Here is a 21758-nt window from a genome sequence, read left to right on the forward strand (position 1 = left end):
CTAGGAATACAGAGCTATACTTTACAGGCAGAAATATAGTTAACAGAGGAAACATAACACACATATATGTCAGTGCTCCATTTGAGTTTTTAAAAAAACGAGGGTCATGGGTATTTGAGGAAAGGTGTTTCTGGTGAGAGGTGCTACAGGGAAGAGATGAGAAAGTATGCCTGCTATTGTGGGAAGTAAGAGAAAAATTGTGAGTTAAATGTGAAGATAGATTAGAAAGTGAACTTCAACCTTAAGTATTTGCATCAAAATGAAAAAAGATTGGGCATTATTTTTAAAATAGCTTCTATCCTATATTTTTATTACAAAATAAACATACTTTGATGATAGAAACATTAGAAAATGCCAATAATCAGAAAGGAAATTGAAACCATCAGTCAACCAAGTAACACTGATCATGCTTTGTAAATGTTTTCTGTTTTCCAATATTTTCACTTACCACAAACACCTGTCCATGTAATGAAATATTCTTGTATAGTATCATATTTATGGCTCTGTAGTCTTGTATCATGTGAAAATTTCGTAAGATAAGTTTCTAAATGTCTCTGCTGTATACATTCCCCTCTTGTGTGTATCCCAACAGCTGTGCCCTCCTGCATGGTGCAAGAGGGGCTCAGACTGGCCATGTCTCTACTCAGTGTTTTTATAGGTTATTTGCTGATTATCTACCTCTGTTTATTGTATTTCTCTGTGAATGCTGTTCTTACTTATTTGTATATACTTTACTACTTCAATACTAATTTTGACATCAAATTCAGGGCAAAAATAGGGGGAAATTATATGGAAGAGTCATGGCAGTGGCTGCCATACTCTATATTATCTAACCTGTGATACCTAATGAAACCTATTCGAGAAAATATGTTGAGCCTGATAAGACTTGCATAGGTTAATTTAATCAGCCATGGTAATAGTGTCATAAAGACTCAACTACATTTTTTGCAGGAAGAATAAGTTATGCTTAGAGAATACCGTGTTCAGGTATTGAACATATATTGATGCATTTCTCACAATAACACCTTGAATAGTGTACACTATCATCCTATTTTGTAAAAGAATTTTGTAAAAGAATTAAACTCACACACAGAAAGGGTAGTAATTAGCCTGAGGCTGAACAGCGTAGAGGGTAAAGCTGGGATAAGCACCCAAGCTGCGTGTTTGGAGCCGGCACCAGTCTTAACCACTACTATGGGAATGCCTACATATAAGTGCCTCCCCAGTTGATTTCAGTGTAGGTAACTCCCAGTACCATGAAAGCGTATTTACACTGCAGAGTATTGTGAGGATTTTCACAAGGCAGTTCACACGTAGAATGCAGTCCACAGCGTGGAACTGCACACTACTCTTCCAGAAACAGGCTTGCTCCTATTTCAAGGAGTGAAATGACTGAAAGCTAATTTGGAGTTCTGGCTTTGAGAAGATATATTTTGAACTGTATTATAAGATATAATCCCGAAAAGCAGTTAAGTTGTATTTTAATTACTAAAGATGAAACGGAATATACAAATGCCTGCATAATAATTGAATTTGAAATGTGCAACAGACGCCTCCTTTCTTAAGGTACCTGAATTCTTCTTGGGAATGAAACAGGTGCCTTCTGTTGAAAAGCAGCATAGGAAGGTAGTGGAGAGCATGGGTTCTGAACTCCGACTGCCTGGATGTACAAAGCCACTAGCCATGCAATCATGGGCAAAAATCCTAACCTCACTTTATCATCTGTAAAAATGGGGTCATAGCAATCCCTGTTTCACAGGAGTGTTTTGAAGATTCAATGAGAAATTCATATAAAGCATGTAGCACCTGACCTACGTACATAATGTCAAGTAAAGATCAGCTAACAGCACTGCTATTAGTAATTATTACTGGGTTTTCACCCCATTTCTAAACATGCGTAATCCTCTCCAGTTTCTACTTGCCAAGACACATCCCTCCAGCAGGTGTTCATCCGAAATCATCGCTGAATCTGAGGTCCAGATTGAGATCGCTCCTTTCCCAGCTTACGTCCTCTTCATCCTTAGAAACGCTTGACTGTATTCCATGGTCTCCACCCCCCTTTAATAGTAAAACACAAGATGTATACAAAATTTTTGAAAATGTGCTCTGGCCTGTGGTTTATATTTATGAATGGCTTTTATTCTTCAGGTCAGCTTCTGGAAGCTGCTGAGCATTATGAAGCATTCCATCAGTTGACGCAAGGGCGGATATGGAAGGACGAGACAGGCCGCTTTCTCAACTTGTTGGCCTGTGAGAGTCTCCTGAGGACCTACAGATTACTCTCAGACAAAATGCTGGAAAATAAAGAATACAAACAGGCCATCAGAATTCTAATAAAAGCTTCTGAAATAGCCAAAGAAGGTGGGTGGAAAAGAACACTCTCGCATCGCTTCCTTTAATGGGCAGACACTGCTTCTCCCAAGAGTGAAGTAAACCTCGTCAAGTGTTTGGGTGATTATTTCCTATGAAATGCAAAGACAAATGCCATCAATATACTTTCAGATTTCACTGTAAAACAGAGGTGCCTTAGTGCTGACAACAAGAAACCCATTAATTTCCTGAAAGCTTTATCTCCAAAATTACAACCCTCTGGGAGTAGCATTATAAAACAATGAACCTATAATGACAAGGTAAGGTCATTTGCAAAAGTTAAGGGTGTGTGTCTGTGTGTGTGATTGAAGGTGTATATTTCTCTCAATCTGAGAGACCTCTCAATGTTTGTAAAGTCCTTATTGTCAGGTAAGGGAAGATAAGGATAAATATTTAGTTAGGAGTAACAGAAAAATAGAACTCTGGTATATTTTGGACCCTTGCCTGTCAAAGTGTGGCCTTTGCACTGGTAGCATCAGCATCACTAGAAGCTCGTAAGAAAAGCAGCATCTCAGGCTCACCCCAGACCTCCTGCCTCAGAATCTGCAGGTTAGGAAGCTCCCCTGGTGATTCATATGCACATTTACAGCAGTAAAAATGCTTTCATGAGAGCTGATCATATCCTCAATATTCTATATCATGTGTATATGTGTAAAATATAAAGAAAAAATTTGGAGCATATACTCATAAGCTTTTACTTTGTAAAATGTAAAGGTATTTTATTACCATTATTTATCAAAAGAGTTCTTTTTATGAAGGAGAAAAAGAAACTATGCTCCTTAAAGTGTTACTAGTTCAGGATATATTTAATTGATTGGTTTATCAAGTAACATACGGTTTATTTGGAATAAGCAGGACTGAATTTCTGGCTGTGATTTTAAAATTTTCTAAAGAGTAAAAGTAAACATGTTAGCTTATTCTCTCCATTACTTCTTTTTAATGATATTATAATACTCATAGGAAATCACCCTCATTGAAAGATGTATCCCACTGAATGAACTGCTTTCGAATGACTGGTGATCTACTCCTTCCCCAAAGGGGTAAATAGTCACATGAATAGGTAGCCCTTAGATCAATTTCAGCAGCTAACTTTAGTCAGATGGAAGGTTATGTGGAATTTCCATGGAAAGTAATGTATTAATTAGGAAAAGGTATTTTGCTTTAGGTTCACATTTGCTAAATTGTAGTTTACAAAGAAAGGAAGGCTCCGAGGATGTCTTCACACAGTCAGAGCCTGCCAGGCAGTCTCCTTTTAAAAGCGTCTCTTACTTTTCAAAGGTCAGATAAAGAGAACAGGAGAAATCTTATGCTATAATAATTTTTTAAATATCTTTTAAAGGTGATAAATATTTGCCCCTGCATTTCCTGTATAACAAAGTAGATAGGTTAAGGGATCACACAGTATCTTACAAGAGCTCTGACAACAGCTGAATGCCCTGGGACAAAGTATTTCTTCTTGCTATTATGTCTTACTTTAGTTAAGGAGCCTGAAGCAGCAAACTGATGATTGCCTGCCTTATAAAGCATGCCTCCCACCCTGGTTTGCATAACATTTAAGGAGTCCTGACATCCACTGTGGCCCAACTCCTTTACTAGAGCACTTGGTATAATGCACAAGGATAACACTGGCCATGCAGTGGTCTCATCTTTCGATTATTCTATTTATTTTCATTTTTCAGTCATTCATTGGTCTTTAGTATAGTCCCAAAGTTGTACAACCAAAACACTAATGCCAAACTCAGTAGAAGTCACTCTCCATATTCGACTTTCCCTCTCCCCTAATAACTATTACGTTACCTTCTGTCTCTATGGATTTAACTATTCTGGAAAGTTCATATAAATGGAATCACATAATGTGTGTCCTTTGTGTCCAGCTACCTTCACTTAGCATAATGTTTTCAAGGTTCATCCATCTTATAGCATATATTACTACTATACTCCTTTTTTATGGCTGAACAATATTCCATTGTATGGTTATGTCATATTTTCTTTATCCATTCGTCAGTTGATGAAAATTTATGTTTTTCCCACCTTTTGTCAATTATGAATAATGCTACTATGAACATTTGTGTACAAGTTGTCAAGTCTTTTGTCTCCAGACCTAGAAGTGGAATTGCTGGGTCATAGGGTAACTCTATGTTTAACTTAAGGAAGAGATGACATAGAGTTTTCTAAAGTAGCTGTCCCATTTTACATTCTTCCCAGCAATGTGTAAGGGTTTCAGTTCTTCCATAAGCTTTCTCACCAGCACTTGTTGCTGTCCTTCTTTTTGTTTATAGCCATCTTAGTAAGTATAAAATGGTACTACACTGTGGATTTAATTTGCATTTCCCTGTTAGCTAATGATGTTGAACATCTTTTTATGGGCTTATAGCTCAATTGCATAGCTTCTCTGTAGAAATGTCTATTCAGATTCTTTGCCCATTTTCAAGTGGGTTGTCGACTTATTATTGAATTGTTTTAAGTATTTATATATTCTAGGTGCAAGTTCTTCATCCGAGATATGACTTGAAAATAATTGGTTTTCTTTTCACTTTCCTTTGAAGCACAAGTTTTTGATTTTGGTGAAGTCCAAAATAATTTATTTTTTGTTTTGTTGTTTGTGTTTTTGGTATTATAACTAAGAAGCCTTCCACAAATCCAAGGTCTTGAAGATTTACTCTTACATTTTATTCTAAGTGTTTTGTACAATTTTAACTCCTATATTTAATTAAGTCTATAGTCTGTTTTTTTAAGATTTTATTTATTTATTTGACAGAGGTGCCCCTATAGTCTATTTTTAAGTGTGTGTGAAGGGGAATATGATGAAGGTCCAACTTTATGTTTTCCATGTGGATAACCAGCTGTCCCAGTACTATTTGTTATACACACTATTCTTTTCCAATAATTTGTCTTAGGACCCTCATCAATAATTAATTGCCCATAAATGTGAGGGTTGTTTTCTGAACTGTCGAGTCTATTGTAATGATCTATGTATCTGTCTTTATTCCACTACCACATATTCTTGATTATTGTAGTTGGGTAGTAAGTTTTGAAATTAGGAAATGTGAGTCTTCCACTATCCTTTTTCAAGATTGTTTTGGCTATTCTGCATCACTTGCATTTCCACATGAATTTTAGGATTACCTTGTACATTTCTGCAGAAAGGACAGCTGGAATTTTCCTAAGGATTGAATTGAAACTGTCAAGCAATTGGGAGAATACTGCTATCTTAACACTAAGTTTTCCAATCCATGAATATTGGTTATCTGTCCATTTATTACATATTTCATTTCTTTCAATGATGTTTTATAGTTTTTCGTATATACAGCTTGCCCTTTTGTTAAATTTATTTCTAACATTTTTTTCTGATGCTATTAGAAATGAATTTTTTTCCTTCATTTTCAGATTTTTCACTGCTTGAAGGTAGAAATAAAATTAACTTTTGTATGTTGATCTTGTATCCCCTAAATGTGTTTATTTGCCTTAATGGTTTTTTGTGGATTCTTTAGGATTTTTCCATGTATAATATTACGTTATCTGCAAATATAATTTAACTTCTTCCTTTCTGATCTTGGTGCTGAGTGGTGACAGAATATACAACCCAAAAAACCACTTTGGCATAAGGAGAATTTGAGTTAAAATCACTTGAAAAACAACAGAGATACAAGAAGGGTATGTAATCTCCCCTTTTCCTCCTGAAAACAGGAGATAAAAACTGCCATGGGAAAGATACCCTCCCTGCACCACAAGAAAAGAAACATTCTTATATGAAAAGTTAAAGCCAAGAGAATTTTGTACAGACTTTTCTAAAATAATCTTTATTTTCCTTTAGCCTCCCTGCATTGCTTCGTTACTTTCCCATAATTGCCTCCCTTTGTTCAATCCAATATTGAAGCATGTAGATTTTACAGTTTCTTTGGTTCTTCATTCCTTATGAACGTTCCCATGTCACCTAATACTTACATAAATTGGTGTGTTTTTTTCTTCTATTAATCTGTCTTATGTCAATTTAATTCTCGGGCCCAGCCAAAAAGCCCTTAGAAGTTAAAGTCTACCTCCTTTGCAATGTCTTTACAATGCTATTATTTTTCTGGACTAATTGCACTGGCTAGAACTTCCAGCACGGTGTTAAATAGAATTGACTCCAGTATACATCTTTGTCTTCTTCCTGATCTTAGGGTGAAAGCTCTCAGTCTTTTGCCATTAAGAATAATGTCAGCTGTGGGATTTTTGTAGATATTCCTTAATGTTATTAAGTTCTCTTCTAAGTTTGTTGAAGTTTTTATCATGCAAAAGATTCGATTTTGTCAAATGCTTTTTCTGCATCTATTAAGATGATCATTTGGTTTTTAGCCTTCCTATTCATATGGCATATTACTTTGACTGATTTGCATATGTTGAATCAATCTTGCATTCCTGGGATAAATCCCATTTGATCGTGGTACATAATCCTTTTTATATGTTGCTGGATTCACTTTGCTAATTATTTTGTTGAGGCTTTTAGTATCTATATTCATAACAGATATTGTAGTTTTCTTATGATGTCTTTATCTGGTTTGATATCAAAATAATACTGGCTTCATAGAATGGTTTGGAAAGTGTTTTCTCTTAATTTTTGCAAGAGTTTGTGAAAAATTGGTATTGATTATTCTTTAAATATTTGGTAGAATTCCCCAGTGAAGCCCTCTGGGCCTGGGATTTTCTATGTGGAAAACGGTTTGATTACTAATTCGTTTGATTACTAACTCAGTTTCTTTACTTGTGGATTTATTCTGATTTTCCGTTTCTTCTTGAGTCAATTTCAGTAGTTTATACCTTTCTAGTAATTTGTCTATTTCATCTAGGTTATCTAATTTGTTGGTATAGTTGGATAATATTCCCTTATAGTCCTTTTTACTTCTCTAAGGTCTATAGTGATCTTTCCTCTTTTGTTCCTGATTTAAGTAACTTGAGACATCTCTCTTTTTTCCTTGTTCAGTCTAGCTTAAAGGTTTGTCAATTTTGTTTACCTTTTCAATGAAACAATTTTTAGTTTTGTTGACTTTCTCTATTGTTGTTCTATTTCACTTATTTCCAGTCTAGTCTTTATTATTTTCTTCCTTCTGCTTCCTTCAGGTTTAGTTAGTTCTTCTTTTTCTAGTTTTAGAAGGTGAAAAGATGTTCCTTATTTTTTAAAATAGGTATTTATATCTATACAGTATGCGCTGCCTGGATCCCGTTAGTTTTCATTGTTCTTTTATTTGTTTGTTTGTTTGTTTTCATTCATTTCAAAGTATTTTCTGGTTTACCTTCTGAGTTCTTCTTTGACCCACTGGTTATTTAGGAATATGTTTAATTTCCACATACTTGTGAGTCTCCCATATGCTTTGTTATCAATTCCCAATTTCATTTTCTTGTGAATACCATTTTCTTAGTTGGATCTACTACCTTGACAGCAGTACTTAATATTGAAAACTGCTTTTTTCTCTTTAATCCCCACTTAGCACTCTCAATTCCCCTTGCCCTGCTGTATATATTTTTTTCTACCAGAGTACTTATCACCATACAATTTACCACAGAATTTATTGTGTTTATTATTTATTTTGTATGTCTTTCTGTCCCTTTCCTCTAAAATGTAAGCTCTCCAAGGACAGAAAATGTTTCTGGTTAGTGGTGTATTCCAAGTGCCTGAAACAGAATAGGTCCTCAATAATATTTAGTGAATTAATAAATTAGTGAATATATGTTAGCCAAATAACGAATGAAGTTTTAAGATATATTTTAATGAAACATTTGAGTTATTCCCAAACACATTGTCTCTACCTATTAGAATCCTATGATGACCCCCTCTTTATATTCTCTACAGACATACCAGTATAAGAATGGACAATTTAGGTCTTGAAAATGAAACACCATATTTCCTTTAACATGAATGATTATTAAATCATTAAAGCCAATACTAATTTAACCCACCCAAATAAATTACACAATAATATAAATAGTATTTTGCCTTTTTTCCTTTGGTATATGTGTCATTCAACTTTAATAATGCTGACATTTCCCTCCATTATTTTATGCTTTCACTTTATCTGAATTTTATTTCATTTAGGAAGCAGGAGAAGTTCTTGGGCTTAAATCCTATTTTAAAACTAATATTTAGTGTGACTCAACTGTTTCAATTAGCTGCCTCAAAATTTATCAACAAGGGTCGATTTTTCTTTTCTTTGCTAGGCTGCCCTTTACATAAAATTGGATGCAAATGGTGATACTAAATCAGCACATGCCACTGTTAGTACTTTAACACAGTTACAACATTTAATAGAGCAACTACAACTTATAAATAATCAATTTTAAATATGCAAGAGGCAACTTCCCGTCATAACCTCTCCTTCCTACCCCATCCTTCCCTCCCCTAGGTCCATCCTTATCCTCAGCACTTATAAACCTATAGCAGAGAAGAAGTTAAGGCCCAGATAAATTGTAAGAGTTAAAAATCCCCAGTCTGGATCATTGGCACCATCAACTCCGCTGAAGTGAGATTTTCAGGGTATAATTCTCTGCAATCATGAAATTGGTTGAGAATAATAACAATACTGTCACTGGCATTTGCCATCCTGTTTTCCTACAGTGTTTCAGTTGAGCCACTGCCTCACAAGTGATAATTCAGTGAGTCATGAGAGTAACGCAGTGTGGAGAATTGTTAGCTCCTGCTGAAATCCATCATGGCTGGAACACAGAGTTCAGACATCTAAAGGAGGTGGGGGTGGGGGATGGGGAGGTGTAGATCCTCTGGCATTTGTATTACCCAGGAGTTAGGTAACATTGAAAGCCAAAAAGTAGAAAGAGGATAGTATTCTTTTTAAAACTAAGAATTTTCAATGGTCTTGTAAGTCTGTTGACATATATTTAGTATATAAATGTGAAAATGTGTGAATTTATTAGATGGTATGATATATACCTTATTGAAGCACCTTACACATCTATACATATTGCTTTGGAAAGAAGATTTTGATAATTCCTGGAACAAAACACATTCAAAGAAATTAGAAAGTCTACAGTTCCTTTGAAAAGATGATGAAAAGCATTACTAGTCATTAACAAAGAAAAAATGTGTTTGGATTTCAAAATATACATGGGATGTTGTACCAAGAAGGCAAGGTGTCAGTCATTTTCACCCCAAGTTTTAACCGATAGCTTTTAAATTAAACCTAATCAAAACAATAATTCCTTAATTTGCTAATTATTTGCTCTGCTAGAGACTTGCCCGAATGTCCCTTTCTCCATGTATATGTGTTTGTGCACCCTGTAAAGCTGGTACCCTTTACCAGTTATTCCATGTCTGTAGTAGCAGCTATGCTGCATGACTGTGAGCCTTTACATAGTGGACTAGTGTAGAAATCACATATGCATCTCAAAATGATGATACCGAGCTGAATATGTAGAGGAAAACTCCTCTTACTTACATTGCTAATGCACTATAGTCTAACATTTATGAGTCACGTAATTTATATTAACATCAGCCTTTTAAAATCAGCACACAGTGAAGTTTCAGGGATTGTTCGTAAGTCTGTACACTTTGTTACAACTTTCTGCTGTCTTAAAAAGCAATAATTCTGTTCCTTGTAGTAAATCAGTTTCTTTAATGCCATGGCAATTTTTCTATATTTTCAACTTTAGGAAGTGACAAAAGGATGGAAGGAGAAGCTTCCTATTACTTGGGCTTAGCATACCTAGCTGCTGAAGAGTATGAAACAGCATTAACAGTAAGTTGAAGTAAACTTTTAATCATTGCCATTTTTAATGTTTACTATATTGTATTTATTTTACTTCATATGTTGTTATAAAACCAACAGAAATGGGTAGTCCTCTATCTTTCTATAGAGACCAAAGCAGAATAGCAGTTCTAGAAAAATTGGTTTTTTTCCTTATGGTAGGCAGTATATAATCAATTACCAAGAAGTGCTTTAGGATACATAAAAGTTAAATATGTGGGGTAATGTGATCATCAACACTCATTCCCATATCACTGAGGATAGACTTGGGTTTAAATGATGGCAAAAAAGTAAAAAGAAAAAAGAAAAGAAATGAAAAATCATAAACTTATAATAAATAATCATAAATAAATTATTATAAATAAATAAGAATCATAAACTTGTGATTTGGGAAATTTTGCTTGGAAAAGACTGTGTTTATGCAGTCGAGTGAATTGCATTGCTATGGACCTTTATGGGGGGAGGCAGCAAAGATGGAGAGCACTGTTGATTCCGATCTGAGAAGTAGCCTGCTCCATGATGAAAATCAGTGTGTGCCTATTTTATGACCAAAGTTCCGGTGTTTGGCTAAAAAAAACAAACAAAAAAATGTCAGGGCTATCTTTTCTGTATTATAACAGAAATCATTTTTTTCTTTCATTTTTCTCTTAGCTCTAATATAGTGCAAGTGTAGTTTCCTATTTCATTTCATGTATATCTCTCATAATCATTTTATCTGATATACAGTATTGGCTTTATCTTCAGCTTCGAGGATTTTGGATTTGCTATTTTAGATAGTCATGCCAAGGAGGATTCATCATGGGAAATAGATTGTTCTAGATGACTCTTCTGCTTACTAGTTTTTGGTTAATGACATACATTCAGCAATGCTGTGTTCCAGGGAACACAGAAGCCAGCACTTCCTTTTTGCAGCTACTTTAATGAGAATGGCCAACTTGAGAACATAACTATAATTCCAAGCAGGAGGAATAGGGGTTTTCTGAGTCGGGAGATAAGAGTGGTTGATTCCAACACTGAAGATTAGGGAGGTTGCACAGAGAGCTTTTCAAGAGCAGGATTTCTATAGACAGAAAGTGTGGGAGTCAAAGATGATAGGATATTAGATACACACACACACACACACACACACTCTCAACTTGAACAGACTTAGTTTGTTTGGGAAGCAGTGAATTGTCAGGTGCAGGTATGAAATCAAGATGGGAAATTAGGTGAAAACTAGCTTATAAGTTCTCTCTCTCCCTTTCTCTCTTTCTCTCTCTCTCTCATGCACAATGCAAACACATGGCAAAATAAATTCAGTCAATACAATAGAGTTTACACTGAAAAATAAACCTTCCCTCCACCCTGGTATTCAGTTTTACTGTTCTTTTCTCAAAGGTAAATGTGGTTTCAAGTTTCAGGTTTATTTCTCAAAAAATATTCGTATGTATATATACCACATAAGTGAATAAACATATATGTTTTTTTCATTGTTTACAAAATTGTAGCACTTTATATGTGGTGTTCTGCATCTTGAGTTAACTTCTTCCTCACTAATGCATAAAGACGTGCCTCTTTTTAAAGGGCCACATGGTGTCCCATGTTATCGTTGTACCATAATGGATTTAACCAGCTCCTATTGGTGGGCATTTAGGTTATTTCCAACCAGGTTGTATTGCAAAGGGTGTAGCAGTGAATAGCTTTGTGCCAAAGTGAGAGATGATCTGCAGAATCAATTCCTAGTAGTGGAAATGCTGAGTCAGGGAAGAGATAAATTACAGTTTTTTGTTTTTTTTTCTAAACTTCCCTTCAAAGAAGCTTCATCAGTTTACATTCCTACAAAAATAAATGAAGGTACCTGTTTCCTTTGGACATTAGGCACATATGTGTAATATGTGCTGTGAATGTTTTTCCAGACCACTGTTTTTTTTTACTTTACTTATGAAATTTTTCCATGCTAAAATTCCATGGCCGAATTTATCGACCTCTTTTTCCATGACTTCTGGACATTCTTAGGAAGACTGTCCTCATTCCAAAATTATTATTTTTTTAAATTTTATGGAGGGTTGAAGGGTTTTAAATGCTTTGCTGAAGAGTGTGAAACTCATTTTAAGCAATGTGGGATTTTTAATGATTTTTGATGAGGCTGGTGATATGATCACATTAATTTATTCCCAGCTGTTTATTAAGCACCCTCTGTGTGACAGACATCAGGCCAGGCACAGATCTGGTCTATAATTGCAGAAGATAACACTACTGGTATAGTCTAGTAATGAATGGATTGAAGGAGCAATATTTGGCATCTAAGGGGCAAATTTCTTGAAACTGGTACTCCTTTCAGAAAAGTATTTAAAGTGTTTTCCTGAAAGTATGGAAACTATAAATCAAACATAAATCTCATGTTCATATTAGCTGTGTGAACTTGGACAAGTCCCTTAAACTCTCTAAGTCTCAACTGCTTCATCTATCCAAGGGGACTAATAACTACACTTACTTTTTTAGTGTGTAATGGATTGAATGGTGACCCCAAATGTCCACTTCCTAATCCCTGGGGCCTGTGATTGTTACCTTATTTGGGAAAAGAGTCTTTACAGATAGATGTACCTAAGGGCCTTGAGATGAGGCGATCATCTTGGATTATCTGGGTGGGCTTTAAATCCAATGACAAGAGGCCTTTTAAGAAAAAGGCAGAAGGAGATTTGAAACAAAGGACAAGAAGACACATACAGGGAGAAGATAACCACGTGAAGATGGTTCAGAGATTGGAGTCATGCTGCCACAAGTCAAGGAATGCCAGGAACCACCAGAAGCTGGAAGAGTCAGGAAGGATCTTCCCCCAGAGCTTTTGGAGGGAACATGGCTCTGCTGATACCTTGATTTCAGACTTCTAGCCTTCAAAACTGTGAAATAATCAATTTCTTTTAATTTAAGCTACCTAGTTTGTGGTAATTTGTTGCATTAGTCCTAGGAAGCTAATACATACGGTGATTAGGAGAGATCATTTATATAGAGTTTTTTAAAAGTGCCTGCCTTGTATATAATAAACATTTGGTAATTGTGAGCTTTTATTATTTTTACTCTAACTTAAGTCTCTCAACTTCAACAGTAGTAGTGAAGGTGGGAGGAAGTAGTTTCAGAAGTTATGCAGGACTTGGAAATAGACTAATAGACGGAAAGTGGGGAAGACAGAGTTCCTTGGATGGCCCTAGGTTCCTGGCTATGAAACTGGATGGATGCTGGTGTCATTTACTAAGCTGGGGAATGCTATTGGATACCCAGGCTGGTGGAGAAATGGGGAGTTCACTTTCAAATATGTTGAATTTGAGGAGTTTGGAGTTATCCAAGGAGAGATCAGATAGTGGTATATGTAGGTCTATAGCTCAAGAGAAAGTCGAGATTGGAGCTACTATACCATTCGATACTGTATAAATCTGTAAGTATTCAGCATTTTGAAGCACTGGAGTGGAGATTTCCTAGATAGTTGATAATGATGAGTAAAAAAGGCCTAGGACCAAGCTTGCTGAAGGTGGTAAGTACAAAGCAGGGGCATCCAGGGAGGTAGGAAGAAAATCAGGAATGGAAGATCACATACAAGCCAAGGAACCCCAGGTGTGTCTAAAAGACAGAAGTATGCAAACCCCTTCTGCCTCCTATCCCAGATTTTGGAATGGAATGAGAGCTCCTTACAGATATTTCCTGTGAGAACTCAACCCCTCTTCCCAGGCATGTACCTTGGTGAGAGTCACGATTAGTTAATTCTTGTCATTTACTGCTCCAGCTGGGGTGAAGGCTTTGGGAAACACTGCAGCCCATATTCAAGGCCCCAGGCTTACTGCTACAGTAAAGAGTAGCCTTTGCATTCGGGAAGAATGAGAGGCTGTCGTCAGAGCCCAGGTCTTGCTTGTGGTAGACTATTATTGTCTTTTTGGAACACAGCTTGCCCAGAACTGAGGGCTTACAGGAACTAAGCTTAAAGTTTGGACCAAGTCCACAGGCAGAGCTGCGGGACCAATGAAGGATCTGTTGTCAGATCTGGATACAAGATGCTAAGAGCAAAATAGAGAAGGCATCAGATTCACAGTTGTACAACAGGAAACGGAACAGGTACCAAGAAATCACCGAGGAACAGGAAGCTGGAGTTGGGGTGTGCCTGAGATGGGAAAGGGACATGAGCGTTTGTCCCTGATTCAGGCCATGGAGTTCTTGCTCAGGTTGATTTTAGAGGGCAGCCTGTTTTTGCTATTGTAATGAAACACTTCCACAAAACCTGACATCTTGCTTTGATTTCCGATTGAAGGTCATGTCTTTTCCTTCTCTCTAATACCTAACTTTAGCCACTCTCCTTGCTTCTTTTCCAAGGTAAAAGGACTAAAACCCCAGAGCAGGACAGAGCACTCCTTATTTAGTGAATAGGTTATTAAAAAATACATGATCAATTAATAAATAGGATTGACTCCTTGATCGATTGATGAGATATCTGCCCAGTTATCTAATCACAAAGTAAACATTCAACATATAAAAAATCTTCTCTTTTGAAATTCTCCCTTACCCTACCTCCCCACCCTGTGCAGTATGACCAACACTATCTTCATCTGTTTGAGGGCATGGATGGTGTTGCTGTCGCAGTGTGGCTGTGGAGAGGGGCAAGAATGCCCTGAAATTAGTGTGGTCATGTTGGAGCCAGCCTGAGATAGCAGACAGTTACACTCAGCATTCCCCTTCCCATTTTATAGTCAGTCTTTCATTCTTGGCTTAAAGTCCACATACTCTTTTTTTCCCTTATTTGTATTTTAAGCTTGTAATTTGGAATATTTCCAAATTTTTAGTACCATACCCTACATTTACCCTCTTTCCCTCATGAATTTCTCCCTTTCAATAATGTTCATCTGTTTAAAGACGTTTACGTGATTTGTTCGAAGAAACTTGGCTTAGAGAAACCTGTCACAAGTAAATATTACTGATTAATAGTTTTGATGATCTGAAACAGAAGGGATTTTGACATTTTGCTAGTGGATCTTAATTTAAGGGCTTTAATTTATTAATAAATGATGACTACATTAATAGAAGAATATACTGACAAGCATATGAATAGTTTGGTCATCCATTCTTTGCCAATAGAGTGTATTTATTGGATGAGAGAATAGAGTTAAACTAAGACAACATAATGGATTTATTTAGGGTTGATATCCCTGCTAATGAAGAAAGGGTATTTGGGGAAGAGAAGTGATAGTTACTCTAATAAACTTATGCAGGAGGTCATCGAGACCCTGACATTTAAAGGTGAAAATGCTACCTGCATTTATCAGGTGCTGAGAAAAGAAATAGTAATTCCCTTTGGCCATCATCAATTTAGACCTGCACATGTTACAAGTAGAGTAAATTCTGAATTTTAGAAGATAAATGTTTCTTATGAAGTCTTAAAATTTCAGAGAGAAAAATATTTTACTAAAAGTCACATTCAAGGCTTTTGCAAAGTTGGACCCACTTCTACAATCAAATATTGGAACCATAAAGTTAATTTAAGAAACAGAAGGGCCTCCCTTAGCACTGTTTTATGCATGAATTTTCTTTCTCTCTAAATATTCCATTCCACTTAATAATTTCAGGAACACCAACTTTAACAATCCTCAGTACATTCAGTGAATTATTTGCTTCTCATTATTTAGCAATAATGTAGCCTATCAAAAATTATACTATGAAAGCAAAATTCATCATATTGATACTTTGTTTGCTTTTATGGTATAAGATTCATCACATATACTATTATTTAATTATTCCACATATAAAACAGTAGCCATCTTTATATTTGCATACTTGTCAGCATCTTTATAATAGCTTAGAATGCTTCTAACATTGGTGTTAGCTTATATACATGGTTAACCTAAATCTCTAGCAGCATCCCATAGAAAAATGCAAATAAATAATGTATCAGAAAAAATAGTTACACTAATATTCTAGCAACTCACAGATTGTTGATAAATATTAACAATAAAGGATATAGATTATAGTTGTGAAATGATACATTCTTAAGGTTTTGCTAGGTAATTGAAATTAAATTGTATTTGTTCTGTCAACTCAGTATACACAAACAAAGGGAAAGTCATTATGTATCAGAAAGCATTTCTAACAAAGAATGACTTTTTGATTTATAATGTTTAGCTAACCAAAGTTTGGGGGGGGTAATTCTTGCAGTCATTCCTTTTTCTATTTAGTTTATAACCTTCTGCCTTAAAAGTCACCCCATCCTTGATAGCAATGGGCTTTTCATCCAAATTACAGTCTACCTGACATACAGATACCTTGGCAGATTCCACAGTAATGTACATCAAACAGGTTTTCTTTTTGGTCACTTTTATAAGTGAAGACTGTTATCTACTCTGAAACCATTACATGACCCAAATAAATCCACATTCCTCACAGCTCACTTTCAGTATAATATCATATTAAAAGAAAAAAAATCCAGCAAGCTAAAAGAAATTTCAATTTCTACCTACTTGTCCTCAAAGAACAGTAAAAGAGATAAAATTCTTAACTCCCAGTAACATTTTTTAAAATCCTCTCTCATTCCATTCAAAAAGATCTTTAATTTGTCTGTCTGTAGATATTCTGAAGCCTGTATCCTCACATCACTCTCTAAACCCAAAGTTTCCTCCTGTAGTCCACTCACTCATGGTTTACCACTCTCATTTCTTCTGTCCTTCTGCCTCTCTTCTCTCCCTGATCAAGGAATGGGGGGTTCTTTTCAGCAAGCTCATTTCTACTTCTTACATCCCTACTCCCCTCCTACCCCAATGATAACTCCGATCTGCATGATAAAACCCAGGAGTAGTGGGGCTGGTTTAGGGGAGAAAGGAAGACATACCAAGCAGGCTGTGCCAGAATGAGTAGACTGGGAAAGGGGAGAAAGCAAATGCTCTTGCCTTAATTATTTTTTATTCTCTTGCACTACATGCGACAGATTCTTGAACACAACGTGTCATAAGAAAAAAAAAATGTAAAGAAAAAGTAGTAAAAGGAGAGAGAGGGAAAGGAAGTAAAGGAGCCAAGGCAAAGGAGAGGTCAAGAAAGAGGCTATCTAAGGCTCTGTCTGCAATCAGGTCCTTTGTGCATTATTTCAAATACTTCCAACTCTGCCAAGTTCTGTACATGTGCAGAATAGGATGATATAGTACATTTTTCTGATGGACCATACCTGCTAATGTATGTGGGCTGAATAGCTTTGTCTGTAGGAGCATTTGCTTCTGTGCATCTGCATGTGTGCCCTCTTCCTAGCTGCTTCCAGCTCCATGTAAAGGACTCTTGGAGGCCAGTTTAATACGGAACCATGATACCTGGTTAGAGTCTTAGATGCTCACATCTCCTGCCAAATCTTTGACTAATGTAAGTTTGCACGAAGTAAAGGCAGTAAATTGTAGCATTTCTTGAATAAGGAGCTCTCCACAGGCTTTTAAAAGTGTATTTAATAACTCTTTGGAGTGTGAGGGCAACAAAATGGCTGAGATGGTGGGCTTTAAAATCAGGCTGATGGAGGACCGAATCCCAGCTTTGCTCCTGCCTCGTCATCGGACATTGCACAAGTGACTTCAGCTTTCGAAGCATTCGTTTCTTCATCTATAAAATAGGGACATTATGATCCGTGGCCTCAAAACAGCTTTGTGAGAATTAAGTAAGAAAATGTGTGTAGGGTTTGTGGTGTAGGAGCTAACATATAGAGAACCACAACTATTGTATCACCACTAATATGCATTAACAGACTTATTTTCCAAAGGGCAGAGATGGTCAAACATCTATAAAATCATGATTTCTGGGTTTTGTTCTAGGCCTCAGTATTCCCAAACCAGTTGTTAACATAGACCAAAATGTTAAAGGTATAGGCGAAAGTCTATATCATAGATGTGGAAGTAGGAGTTTACTGGGGAGTTCTATTACATGATAAAACAACACCTTTTTGTAAGACAGTTTAAGTGTATATAACAATAGCTCTCTAAGCGTTAAGTGGTCCAATATGTGAGCTGACAGTACGTTTTGATGTACGATCTTTATATGGGAGGTAACTATTATATAGAAAGAGCCTATGGGAGACGCCTGGGTGGCTCAGTTGGTTAAACATCTGCCTTGGGCTCAGGTCATGATCCCAGGATCCTGGAATCGGGTCCCGCATCAGGCTCTTGTGCTTCTCCCTCTGCCTCTCCCCCTTGCTTTTGTGCTCACAGGTACTCTCTGTCTCTTTCTCTCTGATAAATAAATAAAAACTTTCAAAAGAAAAAAAGAAAAGAAAGAGCCTATGGTGCTCTAGCATGTGGGCTAGAAGGCATGGATCCTAGTCCTGTGTGCCGCATGCTAGCTATTTACCTTGTTTAGTCACTGAACTTCTTGGAGGCTCAGTTTCATGTGTCAAATAGGGATGGCAATGGCAGCTTCACTTTTTCTTTGTGAAGATCAAATGGAAAAAAATGTATGTTTACACGTTAGACTAGAAACAGTCTTCAAATGTAAGATACTATTATTACCACAGGCTATGATATAATTAGCACTGAGTAACGATAGCAGTGATTCTCTGGTAGGTAGCATTTATTGAATATCTATTCCAAGTGCTGCTTTATACGTAGTTTTCAATTGTAATTTACTATATTTGTCATATGTAAATTACAAAATGCTTAAATTTATCTTTGTATCAGCACATATTTTTGTAAGGGAAATGTAATAAACCAACATTGGATAAAAAACTTTTTCCTACTAATTTATTAATAACTTTTTCTTGAGTGAAAAAAATGGGATTTATCCCCCAAAAAAGGAATTTGAGTACTTTCTTTATTTAAAGATCAGAGCTATTCACTACCCATTAAATAGAAGTTGCTTCACTTGCCAGTTAGAAATCATTACCTAAAATTGACCCTTCTGTTCTTGCTTAATAGCCTCAGTATCTGAGGAGAGCTCAGATGCTGGCACAGAGGAAATCATGGCCTCCTTTCCCCAGAGGGCCACGGGTTATTATACAAAACATGCAGACAATTCTGCTTGCAGCCAGTTTGCCTCCTGGTACTGTGTAGTTCATCACCAGCTTCTGAAGCATGCTAAAGAGGGCTCGCCACTCAGCTTGAGACGATTCAGGTGGAAGCTCAGGGGTCTCAGCAGTCATTTTCCTGCTTTACATCAGAGTTCTCATCCGCTTTATCCTTTTGTCCCATGACCCACCTCAGGCAGTCTCCTTCTTGGGAATCTAAAAGGAGCAGCTGTTACAGATCCCATTTCCCCCAATTGTTGCCACACAGATCTCCTGTTTAGCATCATCCCCTCTCCACACGCCCCCTCTCCACACGCACCCCTACAAGCACACAAATAGCACTTTCTTTTCATTCCATAGGTTCTGCTCATAGAGAAAGGCTCAAAATATCCATTATCTGACAAAAAAATGGTAGGATTAGAAACACTGAGAGAAGAAAATAGTCATATTTCCCAATTTTAAAAAATATGTATTTCTAAACACACTGAATTATATTACCAAAATTATTATAAGCAATAATTTCAAGCATGGTGTTAATAAGTATTCCATATCTGAATTTATTTTATACCTTTTGAGCAGTTAGCCTTACTTGGAAAATAGCATGTTAAGTAGTTCATGAAAAATATGTTTTAATAATTTGGAGATTATGCTAATATAAAATGTTTTCCTAATAATTTTGCTACTGTTATCTCTGTATTTAAAGTCATGACCTTTCTAAAACAGTAAAGCAGATAACCTTACAGTAATAGTTTAATATAAATTTTTGTAGGAAAGATTGTGTGCAGACTAGAATCTTAGTAAATTGAATGTTTTTTTTTTTTAATTTTCTCATTAATGGGGAGTTGGACTCTCTTGAAGCATTTTTCCTATTTAATTCTCCTAATGGTTCTTTTCCTTTACAATGTTACAGCTTAGGAAAATAGCGTGTGTGTTTTCTTCTTTTTAACTGATGAAAACATTATGGTATTTGTCATATAGATTAAAGTATTTGCCATTTAAATGACAAATGCATTATAGGAAAATCAGAATACTCAAGAAAAAAAATGAATCTCCGATTTTTTTTTTAAACAGGAATCTGTAGGCAAAAATTTAAAGTCATAGACTGTCATGGAAAGGAAGAGATGTTTTATGTCAAGAAAGACTTAAATTAGTATAAAAACTGATTTTCTAGCCATAGAATTTATTGTTTGTTTGTTTTTGAAATGTGAAAACTGGTTTTGGATCCCCTTGAGATGTAGAATGCCACATTGACCAAAACTTCATGATGATGTTGATTATTCATTCTAAAAAGAAAGTGCTGCTAGGGTACCTCTTTACAAAGCTACTGGAATTTTTGTTTCCAATTGTTCACATCTTAAGAAACAGCTCAAAAGTTTCTGATACTCATTTTATGAGAAAATGAAAAGAAGCATAATTATCTTGATTTGGTTCACTCTAAAGGGGATGAACTTCCAGACTCCAAAAATTGAGTACCCTCACCAACTATCCTGAATAGTGTGACATATGGAACATAATGTATGTATACTCCTTAAAGTTCAAGGCCTAGCATCTGAAAATGTTCTCTGGAGCAATAAAGCAACCTACATAGTTCATCACAAGACTAATTGTGTGACAGACCTAGAGGCAACGGCACAGCTGTTAGCGCACGTTGATCTAGAGACTGCAAAGGAAGAGGCATCACACCTGCAAGAACCCAGAGATGATTACAGGATTAGATGTGTTAAACAATAGTGTGGGGACCATACGAAGTCATTATACAGAGAGCCGAATTCTCTCTCTCCCTCAGCGACACGGGAAGGGGTACCTTCAGAAGGAAAAATGTAATTCAGCATCTTAAAATTTACCCATAACAGTCTCAAACATATCTGTAGGATAGACGATTACTTGATCTTCAGTTAACACCTAGCTTGATGTTAGAAATTCTTCAGTATAAATAGTGCTCAACTAAAAATAACATATACTAGACTTTAGAAATAGCATTAACTCTATACTCCTAATATTCAGTCCATACACTTAAGGAAAGATTTTACCTAGCAATTTTAACTTTCTCCTCAATAAAACATTTAAAAGCTTAGTTAACTAGTAAAATAATCTTGTTTAAGATTGTCTCACTTTTCTGGTGAATGTCTTCTATTAACCCCCTGTTTTTTCTTAAATGATAATGATGATGGCCAGGGATAGAGAAATAGAAGGAAGATAACAGAGAAACTAGCCAATCCACAAAATGACATTTAATTCATGAATAATCAAGTGTTGATATTTTAGATGTGTACAACAGCTTTTGTTTATGAGCATTTCAAGGGAGAGGTTTAATATTCTTTTACATAACATCATGACTTAGAGGCAAAAAGTTAAGAAGTCAAATAGTATCGAAGGTTGGCAAGAATGTGAGCACCGAGAACTGTGATTAGAAGTGGAAGCTGGTCCGGAGAATGCCAGGGTGAGTAAGGATTCAAGAGCTGAATTCAGGCCAGCCCCTCTCCTCAGAGAATCTCCAGCAACACATGGAGGGCCGATGAGAGGAAAGGGAATAAGAGTGGGGAGGGAGGATGAAGGAGAAGACTTTATTAAAAACAAGTGAGGGGGCGCCTGTGTGGCTCAGTGGGTTAAGCTGCTGCCTTCGGCTCAGGTCATGATCTCAGGGTCCTGGGATCGAGTCCCACATCGGGCTC

The 21758-nt window shown here is 36.2% G+C and overlaps 1 protein-coding gene across 1 annotated transcript in view; it reads left to right on the forward strand.

The window, feature by feature from the left end:
- LOC111156551 (tetratricopeptide repeat domain 29) overlaps positions 1-21758 on the forward strand; it is a 230319-nt gene that overhangs the window by 71222 nt on the left and 137339 nt on the right. The window contains exons 5-6 of the mRNA XM_022517530.1: positions 2149-2361; positions 10009-10094. Coding sequence (XP_022373238.1) covers positions 2149-2361; positions 10009-10094 — 299 coding nt within the window. The remainder of the gene's footprint in view (positions 1-2148; positions 2362-10008; positions 10095-21758) is intronic.

This window comes from Enhydra lutris, unplaced genomic scaffold, assembly GCF_002288905.1.
Source record: "Enhydra lutris kenyoni isolate GAN:26980312 unplaced genomic scaffold, ASM228890v2 scaffoldscaffold3, whole genome shotgun sequence".
In the NCBI taxonomy this organism is placed as follows: domain Eukaryota; kingdom Metazoa; phylum Chordata; class Mammalia; order Carnivora; family Mustelidae; genus Enhydra; species Enhydra lutris.